Source organism: Trametes versicolor, assembly GCF_000271585.1.
Source record: "Trametes versicolor FP-101664 SS1 unplaced genomic scaffold TRAVEscaffold_6, whole genome shotgun sequence".
NCBI lineage: Eukaryota > Fungi > Basidiomycota > Agaricomycetes > Polyporales > Polyporaceae > Trametes > Trametes versicolor.
This window is the reverse complement of record NW_007360326.1, coordinates 2,793,018-2,812,935: the sequence shown is the minus strand read 5'-3', so window position 1 is coordinate 2,812,935 and position 19,918 is coordinate 2,793,018. Positions and strand designations below refer to the sequence as shown.

At 54.2% G+C, this 19,918-nt stretch overlaps 5 protein-coding genes across 5 annotated transcripts in view; 4 read left to right on the top strand and 1 right to left on the bottom strand.

The window, feature by feature from the left end:
* Nucleotides 1-6,527: 6,527 nt before the first annotated feature.
* On the top strand, nt 6,528-7,772 carry TRAVEDRAFT_99510 (uncharacterized protein; the record flags this gene model as incomplete). Its single annotated transcript, XM_008040834.1, has 4 exons — nt 6,528-7,100; nt 7,152-7,342; nt 7,392-7,538; nt 7,604-7,772. Coding segments are annotated over 4 exons (1,080 nt in total), but the record flags the coding sequence as incomplete, so codon positions are not given.
* A 101-nt stretch (nt 7,773-7,873) lies between these two features.
* TRAVEDRAFT_99010 (uncharacterized protein) lies at nt 7,874-8,218 on the top strand (the record flags this gene model as incomplete). The annotated part of the gene is made up of 1 exon (XM_008040833.1): nt 7,874-8,218. A coding segment is annotated over one exon (345 nt), but the record flags the coding sequence as incomplete, so codon positions are not given.
* A 2,146-nt stretch (nt 8,219-10,364) lies between these two features.
* Nucleotides 10,365-12,099, bottom strand: TRAVEDRAFT_20811 (uncharacterized protein; the record flags this gene model as incomplete). The annotated part of the gene is made up of 6 exons (XM_008039954.1): nt 10,365-10,466; nt 10,628-10,696; nt 10,762-10,791; nt 11,508-11,612; nt 11,676-11,954; nt 12,007-12,099. The coding sequence occupies 6 exons, from the start codon at nt 12,097-12,099 to the stop codon at nt 10,365-10,367; spliced, it is 678 nt and encodes a 225-aa protein (XP_008038145.1).
* A 3,136-nt stretch (nt 12,100-15,235) lies between these two features.
* Nucleotides 15,236-16,223, top strand: TRAVEDRAFT_48134 (uncharacterized protein; the record flags this gene model as incomplete). Its single annotated transcript, XM_008040284.1, has 3 exons — nt 15,236-15,349; nt 15,412-15,705; nt 15,762-16,223. 3 exons carry the CDS (start codon nt 15,236-15,238, stop codon nt 16,221-16,223), a joined length of 870 nt encoding a protein of 289 aa, XP_008038475.1.
* A 1,959-nt stretch (nt 16,224-18,182) lies between these two features.
* The window catches only part of TRAVEDRAFT_123934 (uncharacterized protein), a gene marked incomplete at both ends in the record, with an annotated part of 2,287 nt that continues 551 nt past the window's right edge, over nt 18,183-19,918 (top strand). The window contains 2 exons of the mRNA XM_008040832.1: nt 18,183-18,623; nt 19,372-19,434. Of these exons, the coding sequence (XP_008039023.1) occupies nt 18,183-18,623; nt 19,372-19,434 (504 nt within the window). The remainder of the gene's footprint in view (nt 18,624-19,371; nt 19,435-19,918) is intronic.

The window sequence follows — 19,918 nt, the reverse complement described above, 5'->3', positions numbered from 1 at the left end:
TGTCAGCTCCTTGTACCACAAGTATTTTTTCCCTTCGATTATTTTCTTTCATTAGTTAGTGCAAATCTGCTATGACTCCACACATGTAGATGTTATAGCTTTTAATGAATCTGCAGGACATATTGAGATAATTCGGAGATAATTGGAGATAATTCCAAGGTCTTCCGCGGTGTGTCTGTGCGGTGTGAAGTTCAGATTATCTCCAGTGATGATCAAGTGTATTGTAGTCGTAGTGATACAGCAGGACAACAACAAGACTGTGCGGGAGTAAAGAAACAGAACCATGCAGTGTATAGGAACGTACAAAGTAACTAAGAGGTAATTGCAAATGGACAACATCAACAGACGTGATAATTGGGAGATAATTGGGAGATAATTGGGCGATGATTGACAGGTAGTCTGAGCTCATGAGCTACTAATAACGACATATTAGCAGCAAATGATTGTCCATTAGATCAATATAGTCACCGATGAGCTGCTCATCATCTCTTCGACTTAGTACGTGTCGTACTCTGGCCTTGCTTGCGCGCCGTGCGCTGGGTCATCACTGCTAGCGTCCGAGCTCGAGTGGTTGGTGCAGAACGTGCAGCTTGATCACGCTGTCTAAAGGGCTGTCAGTTTCCATCACATCAAAGAACAGTTTTGCACAAACGCACCTCGTACTGGCCGGTTGGGCCTCAGTTCGAGGTTTCTTCGCAACCCTACCGCTGCTGCCACCTGCGGGTTTGCGCTTGCGTGTGGCAACCACGGGCTGCGGCTCCTCCTCTTCAAGCGTGGAATCAACCCCCGCAACATCTTCCTCGTTGGCAGTGCCTTCGCCTGCGAGGTCCTCCGCTGCGCCGAGGTCCTCCGCTGCGCTGTCCGCCCTTGCAGCACTCACCACTGCGTCCACACTCGCATCCTGCTGCCCCACAGTGTCCTCCGCGGGGTCCACACCTGCGCTGTCTTCGCCTTCACGGTTCGCCGCTGTGTCCATGTCGTTTATCTCCGCTTTGGATGGTTGCGCTGTGTTGCTCGTGGAGGGCGGGGGACCTGAGATTGCAGGCAGCTCGACGATGGTGCTGGCCACGGGTGGAGACACGGAGGGCGTTGGCTTGTTATCAACAACCTCGGCGGGAACATCCTCCAGAATGGTGGGCAGCGAGGGTGCACCCGGTGTCCCTCCGAACAAGCGGCTTGGCGTGTGCAAGGGTGTCGCAAGGTGTGGTGTCGCAACTCGACTCATTCGGGCGGGCGAGACCAACATCGCAATACGTTTGATGGTAGGCGTAGTGGGGGTGCTGAGGTTGTTCGGCGGTGATGCCTCCGCCTCATCACTACGCAAGAGCACAAATGGGCCATCGCCCATTTGCGCATCATATATGCGCTCGTGGAGGTGCACGAGTTCATTGATCTTGAGGTCCTTTGGTTCTCCAAGTTGCATGGTACGCCACGGCCGCGGAGGGTAGCGCTCGGGCGTTGAACAGATTGCACCCATATCCAGGGGCATTGGGGGGTTCTCGTTGTATACGTAGGCTGCATTAGAAGATCAGCTAAGCGGATGTGATACATAGACCATTGACCTACCCCAGACAGCAGCTAGGAAGGCATTGAGTACCTCCGCAGCCTGCACCTTGTTCCAGTCATCGTCCCACGCCGGAAGCAGCGGACAGCCGGAGGGGTCGTAGTCGAGCTTGGGATCGCGTCGTTGCGGGTTTGGAACTTTCAGACAGGTTAGCACAAGGTCAATGTATAGTTATGTGGCACATACGCAGTGCGCCGCGCACGAAACGCGCCCACCGATCTTTCTCGCCATCAGGATGACCGCCTTCAAAGTCCTCGAAGGACACCCCATCGACCATATCACCGGCGCAGAACCTGTGTGACTGTTAGTGATCGATGTAGGAATGGAAAGGTGCAATGCATACTCGTCCATTTCAATTTTGCCACCGCTATCGCACATAGCAAACTGGAGGTGGAAGATGGCTGTCCTGATGTTGTCCGGTCCAAACCCAACCAGGCTTTGTAAGGTATCTGCGAGCACCTCGCCGATGCCCGCTTGATTGCTGATTATGCTGTGAGCAACATGAGGATGGACTCAAGAAGATCGACATACATGTAACATTGGTCTGGGTCAGAGGCTTTGGCCTCCTTGAACTCGGCTGCCTTACGCCTCCAGTGTCGCTGCTTCGCATCCGGAAGCTTGGAGAAAAGCCGAGCAACCACCTTCTGACGATCACCGATATCACCGTCGCTGAGAGCATCATCGACGGTCTTGCGGTGGGCCCGCGCCCACAGCCACGATGCAGAGGGTGCGCGGCCGCGCATATTCGCGAGGAGGGTGTGCATCTTTGCAGGCTTGCGATCTCTGGCACCCGTCTTCGCCTCTGGGTCTCCGTCGTGCTTATGGTTACTGAACCAGTTGAGTACAGCCTATAGCCACATGTTAGAAGAGCACGAGCATAAATATGAGGCTACTCACATTCCTGACATCCTCCCCCGGGTGGTTCGGGAATTTGTAATGTTTGCAAACGTAGTCCGCGACCGTGCCCGCGAACTTGGTGCGCTCCTTGCCTTCCGTCTTTGCTTTCCAGTCCTTGTACTGCGAAATTAGGTAGGCTTGCACCGCAGCGTGAGCCTCGGTGCACCACTCCACACGGGGGCCTTACTGGGGCGGCCAGTATCCTCCCCATTGGAAATCAAGGGCTCTACCACTTTAGGTTTACCCTTGCCGCGTTTCTTCCTCGGCTTGGGAGTGTCGGCGGGGACAGTAGCAGTAGACAGGGTGGATTTGGTGGAGGGCCCGTCGCCTGACTCGTCGTCGGATTCATCGTCGGATTCGACCACTCGTCGCTTGAAGATTCGTTTGCGAGGAGGTGTGGGACCGATAGATTTGTCACTGGACGAGCCTTCTTCATCAGGGTCGGACTCGTACGGCTTCGAGCGTGATTTTGAGGACATTGCTTTAGTCGTAGACTTTGAAGGCAGCACCATGGCCAGGTGGGGAGAGCGTGGTAGGAATGTCAATGTCTGATAGTGTAGTTTGACGTTGTGTTGGGGTTGACAAGGACGTGAGGTCGTGGCTTGAGGGCATCCGAGGCCGGCCCCTGTAGTTCAATAGCTACACCCTGCTGCCCTAGCCATCAGAGGACAATGCTGGACGCGTTCTCCAGCGCGGTCCCGTGACCGTTCCGCTACCGCAGCACTCCGCTTTGTCTCTAAAGGTGCGCCACACCAGCTCTGAGACACAATAAGCTATTACAGGCATAATCAACTACCGACAGGGGTATCGTGACGTAGGATGGGCTATGTCTGCATTAAATTTCCGTATAAAGTACGAACTACATGATGTAATATACATATATGACGATCAACAATGGGACAAATCAATTACCTGACGGTCAATCTGAATCGGATAAGATAATGACCTCCGAACACGTCAAAGAGCGTGAGGAGCCAGCCCCGCTGGAGTAAGGCACTGCGTCGTCATCGCTATCGGTGAGCTCGATCACGTCGGAGTCGTCCAACTCCCCGTTCGCACGAAAGTCCTGAATCTGGGAGGCCTTGCGCCTCTTCCTGTATAAGGCTGCACATAGGTTCAGGTCACTGCATAGGTTGACCTGATCTGACCCAAAAATAACCTGTGGGTTCAGGTCATCTGGGTTTAGGTACCTAGTATGTAGATCAGCCCCAGCTCTAGATCAAAGCTGGCAGAAATCATTGACCTAGAAAGCTGACCTGTATGATCTGTATATTGAAAATATAAGCTGACTACAGTGTAGATTGGTAAGGAAAATGTATCATGTGTAGTGTAGTGCAGTAGAATTCACATATCCAGCTACAGCCCAAGCATTACTCAGGTGTTGTGGCTTGAACAAGTCCAGAATTATATACAATCTACATAAAACATTACATTTTCTCAATGTTGGCACAACCATTTGGAAGACTTCAAGGCATTGTATCAGGGCACAAGCCTTGTCTATCTCAGGAATGCACATGTAACTTTGGTTTGTGGTATATGTTTATCATATTTTTTCCTAGTCTTTTATTGTCTTTCCACTCATTGCACAAGCCCCATTTGTGAATCATGAAGGTATATTGAAGTTTTGGAATGTGTGTTAGTCTACACCTGAAAGGTAAGCCAGTTGTAGTGTTTATGGGTGTGTTGATCATATCCTGGGATAGTAATTTGTTTTACATACAATAGGACACATACAAACACAGATCACATGTAGGTTGACCTGCAGATACCAGGTCTAGGTCACTAGATCACAGGTACCTGGTATGTGGATCAATGCCAGTTCTAGATCAAGGCTTGTGATCTGCAAATACCTGTAGGTACAGGTCCAGATCACCTATGGATCAACCTATGTGCAGCCTTACGTCGGGGCATCAGAGACAGCCTCTGCAACCGAAGAGGACGGGGAAGAAGGCCGCGGCGAGGAGTATCGCATGAACGTAGCTGCAGCGTAGCTATTCAGGGATGGGATGGTGCGGCAATTGGGCGGCAATACTCGGGATTCGTAGGTTGCAAAGTTGACGAGGTTTGTGACACCAACTTTGCGGTACAGACGCCCTTCGCCCGGTAGGAGATTCTGAGTATCGTTGCGAGGACACTGAACAAACTTGCGATGGTCGTGGCTCCACATATGCAGCCGGAGTCGATTGCGGCCGTCCGGATGATTTGCAAGCGCATTCTTGATTGAGTCTTGGTTCAGACGGAATTTGATGAGGCCGTCGTCGAACAAGCCATCCGCTGTGATGACGAGAGGAGATTTGCCATCCTGTATGAAGATCAGCGTAGTTTACGTAGGGCGAGCATTAAGACTTACGCAGAGATATATGTAAATAGTAACCTCCCGCCTGGGCAGTGCAGGGCGGCCCACAGATTTTGGTGTACTACCTGTAGTAGCACGGCGAGCACGAGGAGTGACTGGAAGCGACATGGCGGAGCGTCCGGAGCGATGCGTCACCGCGGGACTCGGAAGTAGCAGGCGAAATACGCCGCCGCCACCCACACTGACGCTACGTGCTACACGCGGGACAGAGGCCGCTTCGGTGCGTTCGCGAGCGGCCTCCCTAGCTTGCTCGAGACAAAACCGAGTGAAGTGGATATCACCGTAGCCCGGTGGAGACAGGTTCGCCAGTTCTTCAAAACAGCTTTGTTTCTCGCGAGGCGACATCTGCACATCCAGCGGTGCGAGGTTGTACATGCAGCGGACACCATCGACTCCGAAGCACTGTGGACTAGTTAGCGTTACCGAACAGATCGACATGATCGATGTACGTATGACCTCCAACACAGCGGTCACGGTGTGGCGTGTGGTTCGTCCGAAGCTCGGCTGGGGTTCATGTCCGGCACCAAGAGGGCAAGAATGTAAGGCACCGTTCATGCGCCGTCGAGAGGGGACGTGCCGCTGCACCATAGCAGAGACTCGAGTCTCGAGCGTCAGCCATGCTGTTTGGCGTGTTCTGGTGCCTCCTCGTGCACACCCCAACGCCGAGCCACTGCGCGAGGAACTCCTGGCCGGCGTGTTCCACGGAAACGACCTCTTCCAGCTCCGCTCCCTGCCCACCAAACGATCACATCTCGGCCTCTCCGCAAACGTCTCCCTCGCATGCGCCGCTTCGCTCGAAGCACTCCGCCGAGTTGTTGTTCGGTGGCCCCTTTGCCCGCACGATATTTTTTCTAGCCCGCCGGTCACTACGGCCACTGGTCATGTCGAGATCGAGGACATCGAGAAATGTATTGTCTCATTCTACGTACACACGTTCTTCGAGTACTCTGGACGTGCTCCTATCGTACCTCACGCGTTCCTGGGAGATGTCGAGTAAATACATTAGCTGTATTTTGTCTGTTACTACGTAGAGTTTTGTCCATATGCAATGTATAGGCCGCTGACGCATCACCTAGACAATAGGCCAAGCGGAGACTAAGCCCGCAAGATAATGCGGTGGCTTGAGTGTTTCACTACAGGGTTGCATTGTGCTCGCACTAGCCACTGCGAGCCACCGGGCTTGGGCCCCGTCAGTACAAAGCTAAGGGATGTGGCTCACCTCTATTCCCAACCTCTGCTCACTCGTCATTTGCGCCCTAGCCTCACTCGCTCCCTCCACGCCCTAGCCATGCCCCCACCAGCGAGCAAGTCTGCTTTCCGACGGGTGCGAGGCAAGTCTTCAAAGGTCAAGTTCGCGCCGAAGCAGGCTGCTCGTCTGACGGTGGTGGAGACTTCGTCCGCCCTGGGGGCCGACGGACGTCTGCGACCGGTCGAGCAGAACCTTCTCTACGATGTGATTCCACCGTCACCGAAGCGCGCTCGACTCGAACCAGTGGCCGAGGATCTCAGTGTTACGACTACGCCCATGACCGACGGTCTCCCTTGCCCCGCGAGCCACTCATGTGAAGCTGCTACACCTGTGGAGGGGGATGGTGGCGAATGGGTGGACATGGATGCGCCGTTGCCCAAGACAGCGAAGGCACGAAAGAAGCAGGTGCGTAACATCTTACAATTCATAAATGCACTGATCTTATACCCCTTAAGAAAACCATCTCGGATATCTTGAAAGAGTGGAAGGACGACTTCAGCATGCTTGGGGAGGAGATGTTGACTTGGGAGGCTCCGGCAACTCAGCCCTGTATTTGCAGCGCCCCAGCCCGCTATCGGTGTGCGGACTGCGAAGATCACGCTCCCCGCTGTAAGACGTGCATCGTCGAGGACCACCGAATTCGTTGGTTCCATTGGATTGAGCACTGGAACGGTTTGCGCTACACTCGACACGACCTCGCTGAACTCGGCCACACAATCTACCTGGGCCATAACGGGACGAGATGCACCAATCTTTCGGCCAACTCCACGCCCGCAAACTTCGTTATAGGGCATACGAACGGAATCCATCAATGCAAGGTCCACTACTGCCATTGCCCGGACCGTGCCGGGACGATCGCGCAACTTGTTTGCAGTCGGATCTTCCCTGCAACGCGGATGTCTCCTCACAGCGGATTTACAACGAACCTGCTGCGTAGCTGGCACACACTGTGGCTGACATCGAAGATCAGCACGCATGACTTCATGCGATGGATGGCTCGCAATTCCGACAACGCCTTTCCACGCAATACAAAGGTGAGTTTCCGCCACGCCCGTCTGCGGTTCTGAAGCTCAGTATTCATGCAGGATCGCTACCGCGAGTTTCGAATTGTCAGTCGCCTGTACGCGCATTTGACAATGACAAAGCGCGCAGGCATTTTCCACAACTTATCCCTTCCAAACTGCCCTGAGGGAGACCTCACTGTACCCTGCGTTACGTGTCCGTCTCCCGGCTTCAACCTACCTGATGATTGGAAAGAAACACCTGAGCACTTACGGTACGTCAACGCCTTCGGAGCCCGACTCGCACTCACATCAGCCACACAGATACATATACCACATCGTCTTGGGCGGCGATGGAAACCATAGTCTCAACAAGAAGGCCAAGAAGCTTAGCGACCCCAACAACGTCAGTTTGGCTGCTGGCAAAGGTTTCTTCGTCACCCCGGAACTGATGCACAAGATTGTGTCTAAGTGCTACGATGGCGATGCAACTAAACTGGTAAGCCTTTAGTCTAACTTTCTGCCGGTACCGTAAGTGCTAAACCACTTCATCAGGTGGAAACATGTAGCAGGTTCCTTGTCACACGCTCGCAGCGCCCGGGAAAGTTTCGGTTTCTGGAGCTTAGCGGTATTGTTGCTGTGACTTGCCGCCATGTCTTCTTTCGTTCGGGCGCAATTGTGGATCTCATTACGGGTGAACGGTACACTTACAAGTTATTCAATCCTCACCGGAGGAGCTAACATGCGCCTGTAGCTATCATCTCATGGATCTGGCTCTACAAGGAGGGCTGCGAGGAACGGAGGGACTACTTGAACGTGCGTTCACGTATGACGTCATCTGCATGTTCCTTCGCAACCTTGTCCCGCGTTTCCGCGACAACTTCCCCAAGCTCGTCCCGATAGTACAAGATCTCCTTTGCTGTCTCCCGAAGTTCCACAGCCACGCTCATAAGGAGTTGTGCCAGATTGTGTACGCGCTGTGCTACACTGCTGGCTTTGGGTTGACGCACGGGGAGGGTGTCGAGACGCCGTGGGCAGAACTCAACATCGCAGGTCTGCCCACCCGCGAGATGACTGCAGGGGCCCGGCACGACGCGCTCAATGATCTCTTCAACTTCTGGAACTGCGAGAAACTCAAGAAGATTGGTATGCATATCGCCATTCCCCTGCCGCTACTATCTCACACCCACTTGAACAGGATGTCATCTTGCGATAAGGCTGGGCCCGGGTCGACCCGTGGTTCACCGGGATCCGAACCCACAGGTATTGACCGGGTCAAAAGCCCATACCTAGATCTGCGCCTACCCGGGACCCCGGATCACCTGGACCCGGGACACCTGGATCCGACACCCACGGGTGACCTGCTTTGGGAGCCGCGAAATCAATTTCACTCCAAACCCTCCGAAACGTGGGGAGGATGTAGATTGATTCAGCACGAACATGACGCAATAAACCCCATGTAACCGCGTTCAGAAATGCTGTCAGGAAAGCCGGAATACATATACTTCAAATGACGAGGCAAACATGTGTATAATGAGTCCCCCTGTGGACGGAACACGTTCAAATTGCACAGGGAGCTTCCGTATGAAGTACGGACTGCGCATACAAAATACGAAGTCGAACGATGGCCGTGTTGTCGAGGAATCATTATAACATCAAACAGATCCTGCACAGATTTTGTAAGTGCTTAGCGCTGGTCGCCGAGCAAGCAGACACTCGTGCCGAGCAAGAAGACATCCTCCCACAGTTGTATCAGAAACATGGGACAGAGACAAGGTCATTGGACCGTAGATTGCGAAGGGAAAGTGACTAATAGAGCATACAACACTGTAACTACAGTGTAACAAGTACAGGAGACCCTGTTGAAGGGTAGCCACCGTGAACTCCTGTTGAAGGAGGGACTAACTACGCTGTTGAGAGACGGTCGGACACGGCGAGCCACTTAGAGTAGCGTCAGTACAGTCTAATCTATAACAAGAACCTCAACATCCTTCTTCGGACCACCCTGAGCACGCGAGGACGCCGTAGCTGCAGCTTTCTTGACCGGACGCGGCACTGGAGGCTTGAGAGACTTAGCAAGCAGCTCTTCGTCGAGTAGATCTGGGATACGAGCCCAGGAGCCCACAACCGTGCCTGCGCGCACGGAGTCCTCGCCCAGAGAGTGGCGGAGCCGCGACACGGTCAAGTGCCCGCGCGAGAAGGCTCGCTCGACGTCGGTCGACGCAGCTGCATGGAGGTGTCAGTAATGCAGCATACTGACGACGGCTGGCATACATACCTGGGGTGGAGAGGAAATCTAGGGCCATGTGTGCCAAGGCAGCGTCAGGCGAGTCCTCCCTCGAACTCTCGAGGATGAGATTCCAGTGATGGAGTGGCTCCTCGACGGAGGGGATGGGCGGCGTCTCGAGGTAAGCTTCAAGCGGATCGAACGCACTTGTCCTCTTCCGGTTCTTGGAGACGGAAGCGAACAATGCCTACGGTACACCGTCAGTACGCGCACGAGGGGGATGGCTGATAAAGATGCACTGCATTTGCTGATGCCTGCACGCTGAGGCGTCCTGTGCCAGTAGGCTTCTTGGATGTGACGTGCGTGAAAGTTAATTCACTAGAATAACCTCCACCTGAATGTACCGGTCTGGGACGCAGTCAGGTAACAATTCAGTTGTTCGGGAAGTAGTGTGAAGGGTTATTTATATTTGTTTGTGTGTGTGGATGTGTGTGTGAGTGAGCGCAATGTATAGCGCGGCGAGCGGTGAACAGAATGGGTAGTGACCAGGTAATAATGAGATCAGTGTCAAAGCTAAGCAGCGCAATAAGTCGTAGACCCGTTCGTTAGGTCCCTTATGCGCAAAACTAGATCCTGCCTTTTGCAGTGCTAGTACAAACTTAGACTTAACGCTGAGATCAAAATGTGCAGGTGATGGTTCAGGTGAAAGGGGCTTATTCCATTTTGGGGTGGCTTCACAGCCTTATATAATGTATGTGCGGGAATGATTCAAAATAGTAGTACGCAAGAGAACAATAAAGTGGAGACAGAGTAATTGTTCTGGTGAGACAATAAGAAATATGCTCGGCGAGAGTATGTGGTTTATTTTGAGATGAACAATAAGGAGTGAACAATAGTGAATGAGGACAATAGCGGGGAGGGACAATAGCGGTAAAAAGAACAATGACAAATAGAACAATAGCAGACGCGAACAATAGCAGATAGATAGAGTCAGGTGCGTAGAAGATCACATGCAAAGGAGAGGGGGGAAAAGCATGACCACGGGACAAAACAAAAACACACGCGTACAATCACATACTGTCAATGGCCTTGTCCACGACACTCTGCAGGTGCGTCTCCATGTCACTGTCGCCTTCGCTGTCGACTGTGTCATCCGTGCTCTCGTCTACATCCTCGGCAAGAGATGGAGGTGGCGGAGGCGGGTACGGAGTCATGGCACGTACGAGTACGTAGTAGTGACCTCAACCATGGTGATTGGGGTGCCGACAAGGTTCGTCAACCTCCTAGGGAAGAGCCTGCGCAACCTGCGATTGCAATGCCATGTCAGACATACTTCCAGTATGACAGATGTCTTGTTGCTCGCACCGCTGGGAGGTTGGTCCTCGCGCGCTTTGCCCTTCCCCTAGTGTCCCGTGTGGACGTGTGTCAGTGGAATACATAGTCAAATACACAGCGCGCGCTGCTTACCTCGTTTGACTTCTGCGTAGAGGCGGTACCCTTCTCAGATGTGATTGATGTGCTGTTGGATCCTTTCGCAGAGCCGCCGGCAGCCGGAGCGGCCTCTGTGTCGTCGGCTGGCCTGTAGTTAGCCTCCCACTCCTCCCGGATGATGGTCTTGGCCTCCTTGATCCACTCCTCTTCCCACCGGTGATCGCGGAAGTATTGCGTCTTGTATGCAGGGTGCAGAACTGCGAGGACAACAGGTTAGCATGCACAAATCGAACAGAAGACAGAGCTAATTGTATACGAACTCATCGCGATCCGATAGATGATCGACTCATCAGTGCGCTCGTAGGACTTGTTGAGTACGACGCGGCCGCGCTGCGCAGCCGCGCGCACGGACGGGGCGAGTTGGAGGTCAGCCGTGTAGTCGTCGAGATGCTCCGTCAGGATGTCGATGTACGGTATAACCTCGTGCACCAAAGCGCGGGTGCTGCTCGAGATCTGGTTGGTTGCGAAGAGGAAGGGCTGCAAAGTGAATAGTGTTAGAACATCTATGTGTCACGGAAGACATAGAAAATGGGGAGACGCACCCCAAGCAGGCTATGGAGTTGATCCAGGAGTTGCCACTCCTCGTCGGTAAGCATGAAGCGTCTGAGGCGGGCGCCATCCCGGCGATTGAACTGGACTTTATCGCATAAATCACCGAGGACGTCGCGCATAGCCAGCGCGCGCTCGATGACCTCTGTGACGGTGTTCCAACGCGTGCTCACAGGTCGTATAAGGACCTCGTAATCGAGGCCGGCAGCAGCGGAGAGCTGCGCGAGCTCTGTGCGGATAGTCGGACTATTCCATACTTTCTTGGAGAGTTTCATGATCTGTGCGTGGAGAGCGAACGGTTAGCATCGGTCCTGATGACAGGATGCATACATTTATCTGACCTTCTCATATGCAAGAAGCCCGGCACTGATCTCTGCGTGTGTCAAGACCAGCTCGGGGTTGTCGTTGTCGAGAGTGTCGAGGATCGCGGCGTCCGCAGCCTCGCGCGAGGCATCACCCTCGTGGTCGTCCTTGTCCTCATCCTCGTTCTCGTCAATGTTGTCTTCATCGGGCTCGCCGTCGTCCAGACCCACCAGTTCGCGTGCGGCATTTGTTGCCTCCGTAGTATCGCCCGAATCCTTACTGGCGCGCTTCTTCTCGGTGAACTGCGACAAGACGGCCTTCAGGAGAATATTATTAGCATAAGTCAAAGTGTATATGCGCTGTGCTGACCTTCACGACAAGGTTCAGAACATGTCCGAAGCAGCGGACACGAACTTGCGGGCCCCGGAACCCTGGCACAAGTTTTGACATTTCCCGGAGCATGACGGTGTTTGATTCTGTGTTGTCGCAAGTTACAGCCAGCACCTGGAGACCAGAGAGCATCAGCGGCGCGCACATGTAGGTACTAAAACCAAGAAAATACCTTTTCCTCGATGCCGTATTCTTTGAGGCATTCAACGACTTTCTCGGCAAGGTATGCCCCGGTATGTGCACTCGTCAAGCTATCCAACACGGACATCAGCAGTCAGAACCATTCCGAGTCGAGAGAAGCATCATACCGGACAAAATCAAGTATGACATGACGAATTTCCCCATCCCAGTGCCAATGGACAGTTATTCCAAGAAATGAGAGGACATTAGGTGACGTCCAGCCATCTACGCAGAGATGCAGACGGCACGAGAGGCCCTGCAAGGATAGGACAGTTAGAATTTGTAAGTCTGGATACTATAGTTTAGAGGTAACACTTACAGCAAGGAGCGTCATTAACCCCAGTTTCATGTCGCGATGAAGGACCTTGACGTCGCAGGAGACGGTGGTACGGGAGGAGATGTACACACGTGCATACAGCATCCGGAAAACCTCCTTGATCTCTGGATCTTCGACGATCACGTACGGACGGTGGCGGCGAGCGCACCAGAGCGCGAGAAGGAGTCGCATCCGCTCAGCTGTGTACGTGACCCCGTGGGCGTAGATCGATAGCAGATCGGACTCAGGGGGCTCGTCGGGGTCGCAGCAGTCGGCATGCCTCCGCAGATTCCCGGTGGAATCCTCGGAGTCAGCACGATCAACGTGCTTGGACGGGTACCTGATGGGCAGTCAGTGAAGGGGCGCTAAGAGTAGTAATAAAATATCACATACTTCTTGCAGACGAACCGGTAGGTAGAGGTTCCGTTTGGCCCAGGGATAATCTGTGGGGGGCGGTAGTGCGTATATACACTCGATCTCCACCCCTCGGAGACGGTCGCTAAGCAGGTAAACATGTCAGCATGGAAAATCAAGACAAAACGAAGGAGGTACTCACCGAGGATCTGCTCGGGCGTCATGCCAGCGTACTTCTCCTTGAAGCGGCGCCGCTTCTCTTCCGCGGACACGAGACGAGGGCGGCGGGCATGGCGGGCAACCAAAACGACGGCCTTTATACCACCATCCGTGGCTTCGTCGCCGCCGCTAGCCTCGGCGCCGCCTTCGTCGGCATCGGAGGAAACGTCTGCCGTGTCCTTGAGCCTCTTCTTCGGAGGGCTAGCGACGTCGGAGATCCGTGGGCGGGCATGGACGCGAGACTGAGTAGTGGCAACGGGGACTGGAGAAGACGTCGCATCCACAGGCGCGGACTCGCGACTGCGCTTCGTGGACTGGCTCTGAGACATGGTGCTTCAGTGGATCGAGTAGGATGGGGAGATGGAGATGCACTGACTGTGTTCATACGTCCAAGCCATCCTTTTATCCGCCCTGCAGCTTTCCCTGGCTCGGATGGTGTCGGGATATGACCGGGATATGACTGTGCTGAGTTAGGCCACACGGGCACGGTGTTTCCTCACGGAGACTTGCCTCAGATTGATAGCGACAGCGGGAGGAGGTCCCATGGGCGTGTAATGCGCGGCGGCGCGAGACGGACGAGACGAGGCGCGCGGCGGTCGCTCAGAGGGTCAAAGAGTGAGATTAGGCGTGAGGGCCGCGTAGTACTGGCGTTGCAAAGACAAGGAACGCGTCGAGGACGCGCGACGGACGTGTACAGTATGATTATGTAAGCGAGGTAATGGCGCGCAAAGCGCCCATTACAGGGCGCTGACTGTCCATTCTGCTGCCCGTGCGCGGGTACGATGTCTGGACATCACATCAGTAAGCTGCCTCGCAGACTACGCATGTAGATTGTACCTGAGGACCCATGGGACGATCTGTCCGCGATGTGCGAGGTCGCATGTGTTGTGCAATGGGTTGAGGGTGTTCGCAGAGCACCTGAAGGCCTAGTGTCAATGCCAAGGCCGCTTTGCAGTAGATAGCGGACCGAAAATGGACCTGTTTACATACCAATAAGGTCGTCGAGGCCTTCGGACGTGTACTTGTGCATGTTGACGTGGCAAGAGCAGGGAAAGGAGAGGGGGAAGCGACGAACAAGCTCAGCTACAATGGCGCCTACCTTGACAGGCTTCCCCACGAAGAAGCTGACAGTGAGCGCGGACGCACAGACCAGTTCTGCACGACACTCCCTGCATTTCTTGTCCAGAGACCTCGTCAACAGCCTCGCCAACTCGCTGTGGTGCGTCGTCCTCTAGCTAGTCCACCATAGACCTCTGTGTTACGTGACTCCAGGCCGACCAATCTGCTAGGCGCCCACAGTGTACACGCCTTACGCTTATGCCCGACATCAATTCCGACGCTTGCAGAGACAGATCGGGGGGGGGGGTTTTCGCCTCGCACAATCTTGTACAGAGCGGAGAGCTCTGGATACTGAACGGGGACACGAGGAGGGCAGCCCGCTGCCCGATGCGTGCATTCACACTGCACTACAGGGTGCACCTGCTTCATAGTCAGCATATTGTTAGGCAATGGCAAGGATATGTATCCTTGCAAGGATTTACAGGGATTATCCATGAGGATACGGATACAGATACTCAAAAAGCAAATCCTCAAAAATCCGTACCCCTAGCAGGGATACTTTGTACTCCTTATGAAGGTAGAGAAATGCCTTAAACTGGGTGTAGAGTTGTTTGAGTGGCTGCATTGAGGTTTATTAAGGGTTCTGACACTCAATAGAACATAATGCAGCCCATGGGTGTGATGATATAGTGCTATATCAATGAAAATATCCCTAACTACAAGGATTATCTGCACAAGGATAGGATTTTTGCAAAAATCCTTATCCTTGCCAGGGATAAGGATTTTGGAGGATAAGGATACAGATACCACCCAAAGTATCTGTGGATGTATCCCTGCCATTCCCTACATATCGTTGGATTTCCAATACAGCGTACCTATTGGATTGTTCTATCGTGAAACGGCGGCCGCCTTGAAGAACAATGTTGCATGTGCGCACGGATGGCGTCATAGGGGCCCAGCAAAATGTATATATACGTGCATTGGCTCTCTGCCAGGATCATAAGCCACTCGGTACCGATCTGCGACCCCACAGCCCCAGTACGCTACAGCTACCCCATCCGCCCGCTCATCACGACAGCCATGGATGGTTCCGACCTGTACCTGCGCCCTGACACCTCATATGTTCGCTCCCCGCATGACGACGTCATGCCCGCGGTTGTGCTACTCATCTATGGAACCACCTACGCTCTGACCGTGAGTGTATTCGTTGCACGCGTTGTCTCGCGGCGTTGATGATTACTTACAATAATTTACAGCTCATTCTCCCCACCGACGACGTCAGTAGCGTCACGACGGAGCGCATCGATGGGTGGATCGAGATCGTGCACGGCCCGCTCACATCTCAGTGCGAGGCAACGCAGGCGCAGTTTGAGCTGCTGCTTGACGTTGTCTTGACCTACCGTGCCTTCGCCCTCGGCCGCCTCGGCGCCAGCGACTTCGAGCTGTTCACCGACCGTTTGATCGAGACCGCAAGCGAGCTGCACCCATTCGAGCGAGCCGATGACGAACTCGCCGAGTTTGTAGGATGGCTACATGTGAACTTTCCCAAGGTATGTCCGATCTGGCTTCTGAGACCGCTATATCACACATACTGACACCTGTGTAGTCTATCTTTGACACCACCGACCTCGATCTTTCCGACCTACCCATGCAGAGCCCCCTCGAGCCACCCCGTCGATTCCGCCCTCCGGTAGTGCAGACTCTCGCCCATGCCGGCAACGGTCTTGCGAACGAACTGCACCGCCTTTCTCTTCTGGAGCACCAGGCTGCGGACGTTCAGTCCGACACAGCGCCGCCGTCAGAACGAGCCGGAACCACGCCCGTTGCTCCAAGCCTTGGCGTACCCCTCCTAGCCTCCAAACCGGTCGTTCCTCAGCACGCGCCGAAGACGCCGACGACGCCGAAGTGGGCTCGTCGTGCTGCTGCTGACGCCGACTCTGACTCCGATGGGGGCCGCTCTGATATGCCTTCTCTCAAGACAGTTGACTGCTCGTCATGCGGCAGTGGTGATGATGACTCGGATGGCGAGGCACTGTGGTCGTCGGATGCCGAAGGCGATGATAAGTAGGCTTACTAGTAACTAGACTAGATAGCCTTGTAGTACTGCTGACTGAGGGCGATTCAACTCGCCTGCTAAGCTCCTTCTCGTGCCTGGGCTGTATACGGTTTTGTACTTATAGATCTGAATGAATTCACGTGCTCAATGGTGCGTGCCCTTGTGAATCGATTCTGTACACTAGTATATGTGTTTAGCTTTCAATTTCATTGATGTAATGGACGATAATGGACATAGGATCCGTGTCAGATCATGCCCCGGATGGTACCAGATCGTGACATGGTACCTGGAACCGTGGCTATCCGGCGACACGGATGACCTACACCCGGGAGAGCCGGATCCACAGGTGCGGGCCCGGGTTTTGACGGATCTACCTGTGAAATGAGCCGGAACCGTGCTCAGCCTTATCTTGCGAAGAAGCTCAAGGAGGCCTATGCGGGCCAGCATCAAACGACGGCATACCTGGCCAGTCTGACCGCTCTTGGGGGTCCGGAGAAGGTCAATGAATGGGTAAAGCTGGACATCCATACGCAAGCGCCGACGCCGAGCAACTTCCGTGAAAAGGAAGCTGCTTTCGCACACAGCGTGTACGTCCTTGATCGATCACAATGTACGTTTTCGTTCTTTTATGTTTGTTCTCCTCGTTGATCTAGCTCTTTGGCACAGTTCCTACACGCCAGAGTGCGTTTGAAAGCCTCATCGAGATCCACAAGAGCGGCAAGAACAAGAACACTGACGCTGCCGCCGCCGAACTCCGCCAATGTGCGGCGCAGTTCATCAAGACCGGGATTGAACTTGATGGTGATTGGTACGTCCTCGCCTGTCGCACCGTACACTTACTCGCTACTGATCACTGGTCCTAGGTTCAAGTTACGCACACACAAAGCACTACGGCGCGAAGACAACGGGCTGACAGACGAGGCTACGGAGATGATCCCCGTCGCAATTGCTGCCTTCAACGAGAAGCTCAAGCAATGGCGATCTGCTCAGCGGAAGCTGATGCCGCTTCTACATCCACCGACTGACAGCGAGTCAGATGTCATAGCCCTGGACGCTGATGCACTCAAGCCTCCCGTAACGGCCGCTAGGACGCCAGGGTCGATGGGCCGAGAGGACGAGACCCGAGAAGTGACTTGTGTGTGCGGGGGGTTTCCGAGTACGATCCCGAGTTCCCTACGAACGCGGATGCGCGGGGGACGGCGGGGGTCGAGCGAGCTTATCGCTCCTGACCCGGGGGTAGGGGATTGCGCGGACGCTAGTTGGGGGATGCGACGCGGGGCGGGGTACCAGTGCGCGATGACTTCTGAGAAGTACTCACTGTAATTGACGTGGTCGAGGGCGTAAGGGCGCTGTCGGGGAGGTTCGCGAACGCAGTCGCAGTCGCAGTCGCAGACACGGGCACAAACGCAAACTTGAGCTCTGAAGGGGTAAGAGAAAGTGCATTTCCCGGTGCTCGGGGCCCGCGTATATACAGGAGGGGCCGGAGCCGTACGGGAAGGATAAGAAATGAAAGATGCACCCGTCGCGCACGGCGCGACGGGTGCGACGATCGGGCCCCTACGGGGGCCGCGCTCTACCGGCCTTGCCTAGGCTGTCGGGGCCGCGCGGTGTGATTGGTGGGCGGGGGCGTATGCGTCGCGATCCCCGACGAGCGTATCGGGCGTTTCGTACTGCCCTCGAACCCCGATGCTTGGCAGGGCTTGGCGCTCTCGGTTGGGGCCGCTTATCGCGGTTCACCTTGCTCGCGTCGCGGGTAGCGAATGGGGGTAGTGCGTGGGCGCCCAGGCGGCCCTCTGGGAGGCTCGGGGCCGCGCGGGGCACGCGTCAGGGCGCAGTATCCGACAGGGAGTCCGCGTCGGGGTGGTCTGAGCTCGAGAGCGGTGCCCACACTGCGGCGGGCGGCAGGCGCGGTGAGTGCGCATCAACGCTCCTGAAGACGATGACAACGACAAAGAGAGCAGGGAAGCGCAAGAAGTGCTTGGCCTTCCTTCGGACTTCAATGCATCAGAGATTGAGCACTACAGCCTCAACCTCCTCGCGACATACGAGCTCAAAATTCGAGTTGGGCTTGCCTTCGATCAACTTGAAGAAGTCCGACAGTCTGTCCGTCATGCTTCCGCTTTCCTTGATAGCAAGGAGACGCACGCGCAGGGAACGAAGGAGCATACCCGTGCGAATACCAAGATCTCAAAATCGCGTGAACTTTCGCGACGTCTCGCGGACCGCTATAACCACAATGTTGGGTGCATCAACACTTTGCGCCGCATTCTAGATCCACAAGGCGCTTCCTCAGGCTCGGACATGTCATCGTGTCTGAAGCTCATCAACAAACAGAAGGACCTCTTAATCAGCGACCTTCGCGCGGCGCGGACGAACGGCGAAAGCAAGCAGTCCAGATCCTGGATCTGGTCCGTTTTCGAGATACCGGCAGATGCGCCGAAGAAGCGAACGAGCGCCCGAAAGCGGAAACAAGAAGACACTTCATCAGCGCAACCTGAGGAGCCATCGGCGACGGCTGAGCATGATCCTGAATGGTTGCGATCAGGTAGGTGCAGTAGTTATGTTAACTCAGTGGGCGCGCTAACATTGCACCTCTAGCGGAGTGCACGCAGTGGCAGCGGACACGCGCGGAGAAGACGCGGCACAATGAAGCCGTAAACATCCTATGCGCTGAGTTCCGCCACTCTGTACGTGGGTTTGACAGTCTCCGTAAGGGATGGGAAAATGCTGCGGGGTGCACTGGGCTTTCACTGGGACATAAGGCATATGCGCACCAGCAGGCGCAGATGTATCTGTGGATGCGAGACGAATGCAAGGCGGAGTATGATGCGGCGCGTCAAGGCGGCACGGATGGCGAGCAGCTTGACTATACTATGGTGAGTGGCTATCTCATTGTTATGATCCCTCTGCTTATTGATCCATCTTAAGTCTTTGCGTGCCGAACTGGCTGACTTTGGGAAGAAAGGGTGTGGTTTTGAGCCTGCATTGAAGGTGTTGCGGATGTAGAGGCTCAGGCATTACTTACTTTATATAACTAATTATTAGCTCATCAATTCCGACATTATCTGCCATTACCGGCCGCAATTATTGCATATGGGTACCCGATTATTGCCTCGATTATCTGAATCATAATGGATGAACAGTTAATGACTACCCCAAGTATGTGTGCAAAGCAAGAGGTATCATGTATCAGTTCAACACTAATAGGGATATTGCTATTGAGGTGTCACACTTGACAGCCAGCACAAAATGTGCTATAGATCATGGAACTTCATGTAGATAATCAACCTTTATAACTGTCAACATCATACTAAATGAACTCTGGTGGCTCCTCTCTTGATGAAGGAAATGATTGGCTATTTGCATTAACTAGTGTGAAAGATAATGGAAATAATAGCATCACCTGGCTTTGTGAGTGGCAAGTGCACGGCTCCCGTCAAACTCATCCGTGCAGGCCAAGCAGACGAGCTTCATGGTGGTTGGGTGGAAGCTGCCAGACAATGGATCTGGAGCTGTCCAAAGTGTCAAGGTGCTACTGTACAGTTGGGGCTGGGATCGGCGCGCTCACATCATGGGTGGCTGGTGCGCGAGTTTTCCTCTCTGAATCAGGGTCCAACACGACACGATGTGTCTTACCCTCCTCCCACCTCCTGCTCTCGCTTTTCCTGCACTCGCTATGGGTANATCGTCAGAGAAGGACAAAGCCA